Source organism: Bos indicus, chromosome 1 (genome assembly GCF_029378745.1).
Source record: "Bos indicus isolate NIAB-ARS_2022 breed Sahiwal x Tharparkar chromosome 1, NIAB-ARS_B.indTharparkar_mat_pri_1.0, whole genome shotgun sequence".
Taxonomy (NCBI): domain Eukaryota; kingdom Metazoa; phylum Chordata; class Mammalia; order Artiodactyla; family Bovidae; genus Bos; species Bos indicus.
In genome coordinates, this window is record NC_091760.1 from 88,306,774 (window position 1) to 88,322,195 (window position 15,422).

General features: G+C 36.2%; 1 protein-coding gene across 1 annotated transcript in view; it reads right to left on the reverse strand.

The window, feature by feature from the left end:
* Positions 1-15,422, reverse strand: part of MFN1 (mitofusin 1) — a 47,135-nt gene that overhangs the window by 10,940 nt on the left and 20,773 nt on the right. Inside the window, exons 10-17 of the mRNA XM_070791577.1 lie at positions 12,536-12,657; positions 10,476-10,602; positions 10,199-10,303; positions 9,734-9,836; positions 9,369-9,598; positions 7,436-7,588; positions 5,480-5,676; positions 3,434-3,568 (exon numbers count right to left, since the gene is read on the reverse strand). Of these exons, the coding sequence (XP_070647678.1) occupies positions 3,434-3,568; positions 5,480-5,676; positions 7,436-7,588; positions 9,369-9,598; positions 9,734-9,836; positions 10,199-10,303; positions 10,476-10,602; positions 12,536-12,657 (1,172 nt within the window). The remainder of the gene's footprint in view (positions 1-3,433; positions 3,569-5,479; positions 5,677-7,435; positions 7,589-9,368; positions 9,599-9,733; positions 9,837-10,198; positions 10,304-10,475; positions 10,603-12,535; positions 12,658-15,422) is intronic.

The window sequence follows — 15,422 nt, forward strand, 5'->3', positions numbered from 1 at the left end:
ATCTATCTTCCTCTACCAAATAGCAATAAAACTACAAGGCAATCATTTGTGTTTTGAAGCAGAAAAAGACTACAGAGAGAAAAGGAAAAAAACATTTTGTCATGTACTGAACTTACAAGTATTCAAAATCCTTAAACTCCACCTCCACCAAATATCCACCAAATATTGAGCATCACATCCTTTTCAAAATAAATCTAACATGAAACCACTGGACTCATTTTTAGCACTCGGTAGAGAACTTTTATCTCTCCCAGCGCTCACCACCCAATAACCCTTCTGGGCAGCCCTGAATAACCGCTATTCTCGGGACAAACAAGAGCTCGCGTTCCAGTACCCCGGAGGAGCCTCCGGGCGCGGAGAGGAACTAGGGGTCTGGAGGCCAAGGACCACTGACCGCCCCCTCGCTGCCCAGAGCCAGAGGTCCAAGCCGCCCAGGAAGTGCCCGAAGCGGCGGCCGAGCGGCGGTCCCCGCACCCCAGCGGAGTGCCATCGAGGCGCACCCGCCCCGTCCCTCCCAGGCAAGGTCCGCCTCCCAGAGTCCCCAGTCTTCGAGTAAGGAGGGACCTCGCCGACCCCGAGCCGCCTTCCAGAGCCGGGTTCCGCCCGGGCGGCCCCGCGCCGCCTCCCGGGCCGGGTTCCGCCAGGGCGGATCCGCGGCGCCTCCTGCCCCCGCGGGGCGCACCGAAGAGCCGCTGCTCGCGCAGCCGCCGCCTACCTGGAGGGAGCTGGGGCCCGCGTGGACTGGGGGTGCGGTGGTCGGCTGGGCGATTATACAGTGGAAGTGAGAAATAGATTTAAGGGCCTAGATCTGATAGATAGAGTGCCTGATGAACTATAGATGGAGGTCCGTGACATTGTAAAGGAGACAGGGATCAAGACCATTCCCATAGAAAAGAAATGCAAAAAAGCAAAATGGCTGTCTGGGGAGGCCTTACAAATAGCTGTGAAAAGAAGAGAAGTGAAAAGCAAAGGAGAAAAGGAAAGATATAAACATCTGAATGCAGAGTTCCAAAGAATAGCAAGAAGAGATAAGAAAGCCTTCTTCAGCGATCAATGCAAAGAAATAGAGGAAAACAAGAGAATGGGAAAGACTAGGGATCTCTTCAAGAAAATCAGAGTTACCAAAGGAACATTTCATGCAAAGATGAGCTCGATAAAGGACAGAAATGGTATGGACCTAAGAGAAGCAGAAGATATTAAGAAGAGACGGCAAGAATACACAGAAGAACTGTACAAAAAAGATCTTTACGACCCAGATAATCACGATGGTGTGATCACTGACCTAGAGCCAGACATCCTGGAATGTGAAGTCAAGTGGGCCTTAGAAAGCATCACTATGAACAAAGCTAGTGGAGGTGATGGAATTCCAGTTGAGCTATTCCAAATCCTGAAAGATGATGCTGTGAAAGTGCTGCACTCAATATGCCAGCAAATTTGGAAAACTCAGCAGTGGCCACAGAATTGGAAAAGGTCAGTTTTCATTCCAATCCCAAAGAAAGGCAATGCCAAAGAATGCTCAAACTACCGCACAATTGCACTCATCTCACATGCTAATAAAGTAATGCTCAAAATTCTCCAAGCCAGGCTTCAGCAATATGTGAACTGTGAACTTCCTGATGTTCAAGCTGGTTTTAGAAAAGGCAGAGGAACCAGAGATCAAATTGCCAACATCCGCTGGATCATGGAAAAAGCAAGAGAGTTCCAGAAAAATATCTATTTCTGCTTTATTGACTATGCCAAAGCCTTTGACTGTGTGCATCACAATAAACTGTGGAAAATTCTGAAAGAGATGGGAATACCAGACCACCTGATCTGCCTCTTGAGAAACCTATATGCAGGTCAGGAAGCAACAGTTAGAACTGGACATGGAACAACAGACTGGTTCCAAATAGGAAAAGCAGTTCGTCAAGGCTGTATATTGTCACCCTGTTTATTTAACTTATATGCAGAGTACATCATGAGAAACGCTGGACTGGAAGAAACACAAGCTGGAATCAAGATTGCCCGGAGAAATATCAATAACCTCAGATATGCAGATGACACCACCCTTATGGCAGAAAGTGAAGAGGAACTCAAAAGCCTCTTGATGAAAGTCAAAGTGGAGAGTGAAAAAGTTGGCTTAAAGCTCAACATTCAGAAAACGAAGATCATGGCATCCGGTCCCACCACTTCATGGGAAATAGATGGGGAAACAGTGGAAACAGTGTCAGACTTTATTTTTTGGGGTTCCAAAATCACTACAGATGGTGACTGCAGCCATGAAATTAAAAGACGCTTACTCCTTGGAAGGAAAGTTATGACCAACCTAGATAGCATATTCAAAAGCAAGAGACATTACTTTGCCAACAAAGGTTCGTCTAGTCAAGGCTATGGTTTTTCCTGTGGTCATGTATGGATGTGAGAGTTGGACCGTGAAGAAGGCTGAGCGCCGAAGAATTGATGCTTTTGAACTGTGGTGTTTGAGAAGAGTCTTGAGAGTCCCTTGGCCTGCAAGGAGATCCAACCAGTCCATTCTGAAGGAGATCGCCCCTGGGATTTCTTTGGAAGGAATGATGCTAAAGTTGAAACTCCAGTACTTTGGCCACCTCATGTGAAGAGTTGACTCACTGGAAAAGACTCTGATGCTGGGAGGGATTGGGGGCAGGAGGAGAAGGGGACGACAGAGGATGAGATGGCTGGATGGCATCACTGACTCGATGGACGTGAGTCTGAGTGAACTCCGGGAGTTGGTGATGGACAGGGAGGCCTGGCGTGCTGCGATTCATGGGGTCGCAAAGAGTCGGACACGACTGAGTGACTGATCTGATCTGATATGATATGTAGCATGTGCCCTGGTAAGTAGTAGCAGAAATGAAATGATGCTTAGTGATTCTCCTAGACTTGTAGTTGAGCGAGCTAATGGGTAGCAAGTTAAGAACTGTCAAGAAGTATAGACCTTGTGCTAATACTTCTGGTCTTGACTCTCTAAAGCAGAATTTATTTAGGGAAACAATAATGGAAAACAAACAATCCATAGAAAATCATATTAAACCATAATTCCACTTTATATTAGGATATCTTGTTTACTTCTGCTGCTTCAAATTTAAGTATACCTAAGAGTCCCCACAGAGAAGAAATGTTATCAATCCTGGATATATAGGACTGAAAACTCATAATTTTAATAACAGAACTGCTCTAAAAAAGGACAAATATAGCTTAACACAGGGCTCTAAGTCTGAATCTAAAAAATCCCTTTAAATTCATATTTTTTTGCTGTTGAAGTTAGTTTTCACTGAAATTATAAAACATATGGAATTAACTATGGAAAATTATAATTAAGCCAATGCAGAAAGCCAAAAATTTTAACATAAATTTGCTAGCAATTTTATATAATTGTATTTTGGTAATGAGACAAGTAAATGTTCATATTATTGAGAAGAAAAGGGTCAAATACCTTAAGAGCTTTGAATTGTTTTGTATTTTCTCCAATTGATCTATTTCTTTGGATAATCTAGCAATTTCTTCTTCCAGATGTCTTTGTGTAATATCAACTTGTTGGCACAGGCGAGCGAAAGTGGTTGCCATTTCCCTTAAAATAAAAAACAATTTTATCAGCAGTTATGAATGTCTTTTTAAAATGAATAAGCTTTAAAGTTTACATTAAAAAAATCACAAGATTAAAAAATCCCTAAGAGATAAGGTATCAAAGAACATTGCTAAGAATGGTATGAGGGAGGGTAGAGTGTATGTACTTGTAAGCGTAATATGACTGTGGGCTTGATTTCATCTGGCCTCAAGACAAATGCTCAACAGGTAATAACTACTCTGCCATTTTGCTGTGAATGTAAGTAAGCTATAAAAAGGCAAAGGTTGGGTATATTTCTTCAGAAACATAATAAGCCTTACTCTCATCCCCTACCAATAAGAATAAATTACTGGAAACAGGAAAGGAAATTTCATGAACTTCTGTGACTTAGTCAAAAATACTTTATAGGAACATTTAATTTAACTGCATTTCTAGAGTCAAAGGGTGTATTTGTGTGCTAGTTAATACGTGGACTTTGGCAAATATTGTGTGTTTGCGATTGGGAGCATGCCTAGTAGGTGTGTACCACTGGACTTTGATTGACTGACTTGTTTTTCTCTGCAACTATCCTCCTATTCTTTTGCCCATCTTCATCTTTCCCATGGTCTTTTCCCTCTCCCATCTCTCCTCATCTGACCAAATACCAAGGTTAGACAAATTGAAGCATCTATTTTAACATTTTACTACATTAATATTTGGCTAGTATTATTTTAACTGGAATAATTTTTTGAAGTTGCCTCTGTTGAAGTCTAAAGTCATTTAAGAAAGAACACATTATCTTTAACTTGTAATCTACCATAACTTTTAGCTATAGTTATTGTCACATGGTAGGTGATTAATGTTTGATAATGATGAATGGAAAGCTTCATTCTCTTTTTATGAAATGTGAACCTCGACTGATTTCTTTTGGAGGTCTATGTCATCCTCATTAATATAAATAAATCAAAATTAACACCATTAAATAAAATAGCTCAATAAATATCTGGGAAATGAATGAACTAAATCAGTGGTCTCAATTCTGTGACCTCGTTGTTTCCGTTCCCTACAGCTCTAAATAGGTTATTACAGGCTCTGATCTTGTGTCTGAAACAGTTCAATCTTCTGGCAGTTTTTGTCTCCTGAGGCTAAACCATTTTACACACTATACCACTGCCAAGTTATCTGTTCTAGAGCTTAAATTTAATGATGTCACTCCCAAGATTCCTGATTATCCAAACCTGTCCTATTGTTAGGCTTACACTCCAATGGACCGCTCTTATGTACACATCTGCCACACTGAAATTATCTCATGTTTCTAGTTTGGGCTCTTTTCTCTGTTTCCCTCTTTCTATTCTGCACATTCAAATCTCATCAGGCTACCTCTCCTCCAGGAGACCTTTACTGATCCACTGTCTTTTATGCTTTAAGATTCTAGAGCCTCACATTATGAAGCTCTCATTACCTATCATTTTTCATCTTTTTTAAAAATAATTATGTACATGTTGCTTCTTCTACTAAATTGCAATTATCTTTAGCTCAGAAAACTTTCTAATTCAGGTGTCAGTAGCACCCTAATACAGAATATTATGTATGCATCGATTTGACTGGGCTCCTATGTATTTTTACTAAATTACCAAATATTTGAGATACATAAAAGAAACTCAGAAGACCCAGGTATTTATTATTATTATAAAATTCTCTTGAGTTTAAAAAAAAATCATGCCTATAAATCTGGGCTGTAATAGTAAAAAATAACCACCATGCATTTATTTTGAGCCCACTATTTGATCATTCTATTTTTTCCATTTTGGTGGCAATTATAAAATATGTCCACGTTGTGCTAATTCTTTGGTACTCTTATTCATGCATTTCTGCATGTACGTCATACTTCAGTAAAGCTTTAAAACAAAAACACAGATGAATCTTTCAACTTACTGTTGTACTTGATGGCTGCAGTTTGCGCTTGTGAAGCTAACAATCATCTGCAGTTTTTCAGTTGCATAATTCACAAATTGCTGTTTAAAGGCTCTCTCCTTGGCACGGGTGGTCCAAGTGAGCCTTTCATAAAGATACAAAGCTCCATACATACTTAATGAAACAGATATGAGTTTCCAACCTACAGTTTTCCAAATCTGTAAGATAAATTCACAGCTTACTTTGAGAAAGAAAGATACTACTAGGGAGACTGTACTAAAAGGCATTTTAGAAAATGCATTGGCTCTGTACAGATCCTTGAGTTAGATCCATTTTTTAAAAAATGTTATCTTCCTTCTCTATAAGAAAATATGAAATTACTGAAAATCAAGCTGAAAAAGGAGCAGCACAGAAATAGCAGGCAAGAACTTTTATAACCTGCCGAGTATTTGGTAAGTTGATTCAATGTATCTCAAAAAGGGATGATAATTTTTTTAGGTCAAAAGTTTAAAAAATCAAAACAAACTATATATAAAATAGACTTCCCTGGCAGTCAAGTGGTTAAGGTTCTGTACTTCCACTGCAGGGGGTATGGGTTTGATCCCTGGTCAGGGAACTATGGGGACTTCCTGGGTGGTGCAGTGGTAAAAGAATCTGCCTGCCAATGGCACCCCACTCCAGTATTCTTGCCTGGAAAATTCCATGCATGGAGGAGCCTGGTGGGCTGCAGTCCATGAGGTCGCTAAGAGTCTGACACGACTGAGCAACTTCACTTTCTCTTTTCACTTTCATGCACTGGAGAAGGAAATGGCAACCCACTCCAGTGTTCTTGCCTGGAGAATCCCAGGGACGGGGGAGTCTGGTGAGCTGCTGTCTATGGGGTCGCACAGAGTTGGACACGACTGAAGCGACTTAGCAACAGCAGCAGCAGCAGCCAATGCAGGAGACATATTTGATCCCTGGGTCAGGAAGAACCCCTGGTGTAGGAAATGGCAATCATCCCAGTATTTTTGCCTGGAATATTCCACAGACAGAGGAACCTCATGCTTCTTCGTGTGGTTTCAGAGGCAGACATGACTAGGTGCACGTACACACACACACAGCTGTGATCCCACATACCACGCAGTGAGGCCAAAAAAAAAAAAGTAGCCAACAAGTACCTACTTAAAGCACAGACAACTATACTCAATATTTTATAATAACCTATAAAAGAATCTGAAAATAGCTATATATATATATATATATATATACACGTCTGTATGTGTGTAACAATCACTTTGCTGTACATCTAAAACACAATATTGTAAATCAAACTACATGTCAATTAAAAAAAAGGAAAACAAGTAAACCTATGCTGTTAATGACATAAAAAAATTTTTTAACATGTAAGAACTACTACAAAAAATAACATTTAATACTTTAAGGTGATCTCTTTGGTATTTGGAGAAGGCTAGATAAGGGCGCTGGATCATTGTTATTCCAATGTATAAGTATTATTTCTTTGTGTGCTGTGATGGAAATATTACTTAAAAATGTATGTTGTGATAACCATTTCACAATACATACATACATTAAATCCTGTGGTACCCCTCAAACTAATACAATTTTATATGTGAATTATATTTTAATATAAAAATAAATATTTAGGGCAGTGGGATGGAGGCCTAGGAGGGAGGGGATATATGTATATTATGGCTGATTCACACTGTTGTATGACAGAAACCAACACAACATTGTAAAGTAATTATCTTCCAATTAAAAAAAATTAAAAAACAAATAAATATTTAAAAAATTTTAAAGATTAGATCCACGAAACTCAGTTCACTAATTTTAACCTACAACTTTTCATATCATCTTATAGAATCTGGAAACAGAAGTAAACATTCTTTTCCTGATCTAGCAGGTAGCTTTGCAAAAATTTCAATTTTAATTACACCAAAAAATACTGTTTCTAAAAAAAAAGGTACTGTTTCTTACCACTCCTCCAACAACAATGATGCCCATAGACGTTCTAGATGTGAGAGAGGCTAATGTTGTTATTAGGGTAACCATGAGTTCTTCCTGTGATGCATTATCTGGTGTTGCTGGGTTGGAAGGAGCAGTGGGAGTAGAAGCTAAAGATCTGGGGAGCTGATAAGGTTGAGGGGTAAAGAATTAATTCAATTAAACAGCTATACATGGAATAATCATTTAAAAAATTCTATTAAATTCTCTTTTAAAATTACAGCAGTAAAACTACAAAAAGAATGACTCCAATTAATGAGTTTACCATAAATACATGAAGAAAATAAAAATGGTCTGAAACCATAAAGAATAGATTTTTATAATATACAATGAGTCTGTCTTATAACAATAGGCCCTCAAGTCTCAAGAGAAATTAAAACTGCACATAAAATTTTTTTCACACCAAAAACACAATCTTTTAAAGAAATATTGGGCTTCAAAATTAAAACCTTGAGAATTTCCTTGTGGTCCAGTAGTTAGGACTTCACACTTTCACTGCCAAGGGCTTGGGTTCAACCTCTGGTCAGGGAACTAAGATCCCACAAGCCGTGCAGCCAAAAATAATAAATAAATAAAAATAAAAAATGAAAGCATAATAAAATAAAAATTAAAACCTTTATACTTTAAAACATACCATAAGAAAATTAAAAGGCAAGCTACAGACTAGAAAAACATAAATATTTTGAAATCATGTATCTGATAAAGACTTATATCTGGAATATATGTAAAGGACTCTTAAAAGTCAGTAAGAAGTCAAATAACCTAATTTAAAAATGAGCAAAAAATTTGAATAGACATGTTATAAAATGAAATACAAGAATAAGCATATGAAATGATGTTCAAAATCATCAGTCATTAGGGAAACACAAATCGAAACTATTAATACAATGAGATACAACTTTGTATCTGCCAGAAAAAAAAGCCTTGATTAGAACGTGGAGAAACAGAATGTTAATACATTGCTGGTGGAATGAAAAATGGTGCATCTGCTTTGGAAAACAGTTTGGCAGTTCCTCAGAAAGTTAAACATGGAGTTACCATATGGCTCAGCAATTTCATTCCTAAATACTCAAGAGAAATGAAAACACATGCCCACATAAAAACAGTATATGGGTATTTATAACACCATTATTCGTAATAGCCAAAAAGTACAAGCAACTCAAATGTCCATCAGTTGATGAATGGATAAATAATATGTGTGACAGCCATGGCAGAATACTATTCAGTGATACAAAAGAAATGCTGAATATTGATTGATACATGCTACAACATTCATACAGTATGATGACAAATCTTGAAAACATTATGCTAAGTGAAAGTAGCGAGTCACATTTTGTATGATTCCATTCATAGGAAATGTCCAGGAAGAGCAAAAATAATAGCTAGAGAAACCTGACTAGCAGTAGGGCTGGCAGTGGAAATGAAGCCTGACTGCAAACGGGCACAAGCATATCCTCAAGGGTGACAGAAATGTTCTAAAACTGGATTGTGGCAATGGTTTTAAAACACTGTAAGTTTCCTGAAAAATTACTGAGTTGATAAATTCAAAATAGTTTTTTTTATGATTAAGATTAGAAAATTTACAAAATAGAATATCAAAAGTGAATGCAGAGTAACCTACAACAGTATTGAATGAAAATTTGGGAAATGGCTTTCCCTTAAACATAGTAGTATACCTAATTCTAAAATGGCTCTATATCATAAATATTACCGTACAAATAAGCAAAGCTGACAAAGCTAGTTCTACAGAGAAAATCACACAAATGAAATAAAAAGAGACTCTCAACTGGTAGAATCAGATACACACCTGTACAGTATAGCAATAACCACCTAATAAAAAGCCTACACAAATAGAAAATTAAAAAAAAAAAAGCCTACCAAAAAATATTTATATATAGATAGATACCTGAAAGATAGGCTCCGATAATCCTAGAAGCACCCGCTGAGCATTTGTAGGGCCCAAGAAACGATGGACAAGAGAAGCCCAGCCCAGAGAAAAACGAAATACAATATCCTCTTGAAAATCTGAACATAACTTGTGGCAATTTAGATCATAGCTAAGATCAAATTTCTTGCAAGGAACCAGTGTGTGTAGTTTATTCTGAATACCAGCTGGAAGTAATGGCTTCAAATTTTCTAGAAAGAACCAAATTATGATACTTCGGTTAACAACAGTAAATAATGTTTTACATTTTATAAGATATCTAAAAGATATTTTAATAAATATACATATGAAAAAACTACATAGGAACTTGCAGACATAAATATTACCAATAATTTCTTGCTGGGATTGAAGCATTGAAGCGTTGACTTCATTGGTGCACCGATCAGCCAAATTTCTTCCCATTCCGTCTTCTATGTGCTTATTTAACTCCTGTTAACAATGGTGATAAGTGTCCACATTATTTTCTTCTCTAGAACATATACAGACTTTATAAAAACACTAAAAAAGTAGTAAACACTGAAATGACTTTATTCTTTTGAAGTGGATAATTTTCTTGTGTATTTTATAATTTATATTTATTATAAGAATGCATAGGAGATCTAACAGTTTAATCCTGTACTGATTGCCATGAAGACACTAAAATGCCCAAATCACTGAAGAGTGGAATAAGACTCAGTGGGCTGCCGTCTATGGGGTCGCACAGAGTTGGACACGACTGAGGCGACTTAGCAGCAGCAGTAGCAGCAGCAAGATAAGTAAACTGTATCTGAATAACACTTAATGTAACTTACATTTTTATATACTTTCAGTACACTTGGAGTAGGATGAAACTCAGAACAAAATTCATCAACCAAAACAGAGAGTCGACAAATTTCATCTGTCATTGCACATGAAACCTGGAAATACAAAAAAATCAAAATTAGAAAATTTAAACAAGATGACTGACTACTCAAAAAAATCAAAATGAAAAAACTTGATATTCTTTTAAAGTAACAGATGGATAATATTTTTAGCACTATCAAAAGTATTATCATTCCCAGATATTATCACAAAGCTAACGTTACCCACCTTATTTGCAACCTCCTCTGTAACCTCCCTGATTTTTTTTTTAACATCCAGTGTTAAAAGGTTCATCTGGTTTCGGATAAAGTCCAGTCTATCAATTTGGTCTTCCCTCTCTTCTATTGAATAAACCCTATTGTAGTATGAAGAGTAATTAATATTCAGGATACATTTAAGTTCTAAAGAAATTAAGGAGACACTCACATATATTGAACCATCTGTTAGTGTGATATAAGAAAAAAAAAAAAAACCTTGTATTTCAACATCTAAAAGGGATTCAAATAACATTTCACTCATAAAATGTTTTACAGATGACTGGAGAGAAACTGCTCTCTCTCTGCTCCTGTGGCACCTGAATCCCACAAAGGATTAATAAGGATTCTAAATCTGCACCCAATTCACAGATACAAATATTTAAAATAGAACTCACTCATTATTGAGTCTACTTAATAAAGCACCCTGCAAGCTCAAACCAGCCAGCTGCTCGTTTTTGTTAGTTTCCTTGGAATACAGTCACATGCATTCATGTACCTACTGGGTGTACTCGGCTGCTTTTGCTCTAAACTGCAGAACTGAGTAGCTGCAAAATAGACAGTATGACCCACAAAGCCTAGAATATTTACTATCTGCTAAATCTGTTAACCCTTGGATGATATAGGAAAACAAAAGCCTGAGATTTTTTTTTTTAATATCTTTAGCTAAAAGAGTTACAAACCATCCTCAATTCACACCTGTTTTTTGTGCCAGGTTTATTTCAATGTTTATATTTTTATCAAAATTAAGGTCAACCCAGTGGACCAATACTTACTTTGGCTACCGTAATATAGCAACTGAGTTCAATAAACAGAAACACTGTGACAAGGCTAGCGATCAGACTCTGGGTTCTGACCCTTGTGTTTATTATGCTGCAAATTCTCTAATTTTATACATAATGCATCCTGCAAAAGTGCCAGAATTAGGCAACAGACCTAGATATGAGAGGAGTTTTCTTCTCAGCAAGATCAAATACATTTAAAATTTCCAATTTGATATCGTCTTGGATTTAATCTTAGATGCTTTATATCCTTCCATTGATTGGCTTAAGTTCACTTAAAGGTTCAGTTGAGGCTTAACATCATTATGCTTGTAACATCTAATAACATCTTGATCTTAGTTTCAAGTGTACCAAGTTTGTGAGAACTACCCTTTTCTTTGAATAGTGCTGGTTTCTGTGTTCGTTTTCATCATTATAAGACAATAAATGGAATAAAATACTGTACTACAGTATGACATATGGAGTAATGCTTACCAAGTTCACCTTCTGGCTGGCAGGTAGTACCACCTTGCTTGTTTACCAGCTGATATAAAACCACAACTGGCATAAAAGAGTGATTTCAAGATTTCAACATATGAGTAAATAAAAGATGAGTAATAGGTTGAATGTAAAAAAAAAGTCACCTGTTTTGAACTTTGAAAAATTCTGTTTGAAGAAATGGTTCTTTCACTGCTTTAAAGATATTTCCAAGTCACTGAACATTTAAAACTCACAACTCACACATAAGAATACTGAGATCATATTCTGAGAATGCAATGCTGCTACTGCTAAGTCACTGCAGTCGTGTCCGACTCTGTGCGACCCCATAGACGGCAGCCCACCAGGCTCCCCCGTCCCTGGGATTCTCCAGGCAAGAACACTGGAGTGGGTTGCCATTTCCTTCTCCAGTGCATGAAAGTGAAAAGTGAAAGTGAAGTCGCTCAGTCATGTCCGACCCTCAGCGACCCCATGGACTGCAGCCTACCAGGCTCTTCCATCCATGGGATTTTCCAGGCAAGAGTACTGGAATGGGGTGCCATTGCCTTCTCTGGAAAATGCAATACTGAGAATGTAAATATGTGCTTAAGGTTGTTAAAAAAAAAAAATGCTTAACAGTTTCAAATACTGATTAAAAAACATGCAAGTAGGCATCAGCTAAACCTATCAGGCTGATGTTAGTGTGAAAGGTATTCAATAATAATAAAAATTTTATATCAGTCTTTTTATACTGACACAAAAATAATTTTTATTTTGCAATAAAATGAATTCATACCTTTTCTCTGCTGCTGCCACGTTTATTGAATCCATTATGTTTTTCACAGTTTCTAGTATCTGTTTAGCTCTGATAGTGTGCTGTTCAAACTTTGTTTTCACTGCTGACTGCGAGATACACTCCTGCGAGGGGCCCAAGCCATAACACATTACTGTAATTCCATCCAAGCATTTTCAGGAATTTAAACACAAAAACTTGCTGTTCATAACATTAACCAAAACTGACATAAGGAAAAAAAATAAATGAAACATAAACACAACTTAAAGTTATAAAGGTTAAAAAAAGTCAAGGATTCAAAAGTAAAAAAACTTTAACAGCAAGTTCATAGCTTTGTGTAATTTTACACAGTAATGTGCAATGGATCTTTGACTATACTATCTTCAAAAACAAATTAAAAAGGGTACTATTTTCAATGTTAAAAAAGATTTCCTATTAGATTACTAATTTTACTTGGATCACCTTTAATCTATTTCTAGTTCATCTATCTTGATCTTTCTCAAATTTGTAATTGATAACCTCATAAAGTTCTTAAGCCATGGAACCAGAATTCTACACTGAGAAAAATTAGTTGAATGATGCCACATAAAATTCATGAAAGAACTTCTACAGATTAAAGCCCAAACAAACTGAAAAATACTCTTTTAACAGTACACAACATAGTATTTTAAATTGTTTATAGAAAATATCTATAGCTATTTCTAAGATAATCCCATTACTGTCATGGGACAATATAGAGTGTGGATACAGGTCAGAATGATACGTTATCTCATGTTTTACTTTCAAGTTAATTGCAGCTCTTAACTTACTAACAGTTGTACAAATCAGTGATTCATGACGAGTATTTTTTACACAGAGAATAATACATCAAAATACGTCACATATGATCATGGATGTTTCTTTTGTAAAATTGTTTCAATTTCAGTATGTGTGCATACTGCTTGTTATTTAAAACATTTATTGTGATTCATCACTTAAATCTTTGCAAAATTATTAAATTAAAATTGGCCTTTCACTTTTAATTCATAGAAAGTCTAATTCTATACTGACATTAACATCTGAAAACAACTTCAAGCATCTATAGAGAAATGTTAGCTGGTCTTCGAACAATCAAGGAACACTCATCTGGGTCACAACGTCAATACCCAAAATAGATATTCTGTAGGACACCATGTTTATTTTTTACAATAAATTTTTAGAAGGATATACCTTCCAACTCTCTAATATTTCCATGAATTTATTTTCTTGAGCTTAATATAAAACTGGTACGAACTGTGATAATTACTTCCTAAAGTAATACTATCCTTTATCAAAATAAATAGCTTTCAAGTTTTAAAGGCAGTCAATACCCTAGCAGCACTGTTTCAATCAATGTCCTATTTATAATCTATATTAAGCCTTCACATCTCTAAAATGATTATTTTGTTCAATTCACTTTACAGAAAGTGAAAGCACTCAGTCATGTCCGACTCTTTGTGACCCCATGGACTATACAGTCCATGGAATTCTCCAGGCCAGAATACTGGAGTGGGTAGAAAACAAAACAGATTCATTTCTTTAGCTCCAGGGTACATGAGGATAATTCATTTAGCTAACAGTTTGCTTAACTCAGAGCCCACTACTTTTTTCAGAGCATAGTCTCATTGTTGCTCATCATCAAGCTCATTTATAAGTTTCTCAATTATCATTAATCTTGAAAAGATTAGTGTTAGGAAGTTAAGAGTATTACTGTTTTGTACATGCCAGAGCAAAAGCCACCAAAACTACATAATATCAACCATAATATCAACTGCTTATTTTTTAATGACCAAAACAAAGCTTTGATTTTACTTTAAATAACTGTCTCATTAATTGCCAAATTAACCTTTACAAAACTATTATAAAAGAATAAGAATAGTTTTAAAAGAAAAAAACGTTAAAAGAAATTCTATGTTCCTCGATGAAGCAGATCTAGATATCAGCAATGAAGACCCCAAATTTGTAGATAACAGCACAGTATTAGAGCTAGACTAGACAAAAAGGAAAAATCTTTTACAAGTTATTCCTTGATCCAAAAATATACAGTAGTGAATATGTAGAAAGAAGAAAGCAGGCAATTGTTTTCTAATTAAAAAGTATGCCACATTGATGTTCCCACTGCTCAGAAAAATATCAAAAGTCAACTACAAAAGAAATACTCTATTCCAAACGAAGTATAGGAAATGCTGATTTAAATAAAGCTTTACCGAACCATTTCTCAGAGTCCTATATACACTAACATACTTATGAATCTCCATGGAAGTCACATATAGCCTGCAGTAGTACCAGACTTATTTCATCAGGAACTCTGCTTTCATAAGGTGAAGTTTAAAATACCACACCAGACAATTTAAATTCCATCTTGTCAGAATATGCTAGAAGCTGCTTGAAAACTTATTAAAGATTAGAAGCAAAACAATAATCACACTTCAGTTAAGATCTTCTGATTTTCTACTAACATCTAAAGAAAATAGCTTACAACTAGTCATACATAGTTACAAATTTATAAATATTAATATTTATGTGTAATTAAAACATAAAACAAATCTGTCAAGTCCCCTTGATAAAAGACCCCAAATACCTAAAAACATGCTATTTACCACTCCAAACGTGTTACTTGGAAATATTTTAAACTGACAGAAGAAGTGCAAGAAAGAACACCAAGATACCATATACCTTTCAGCTTCTTCTAAATCAAATGAATCTCAAGAGGTCTATGGTAAAGATCAGATTGTTGGATAAAATGATGAACTTGGTACAGTTTTTCTTTTCACAAAAACCGTAAGACTACACACACACAAACAGAAGTCAATTCTGAAAACAGAAAATGGGCATTTAAGGCCACATGTTGTCATCACAACGTAAAAAAAGA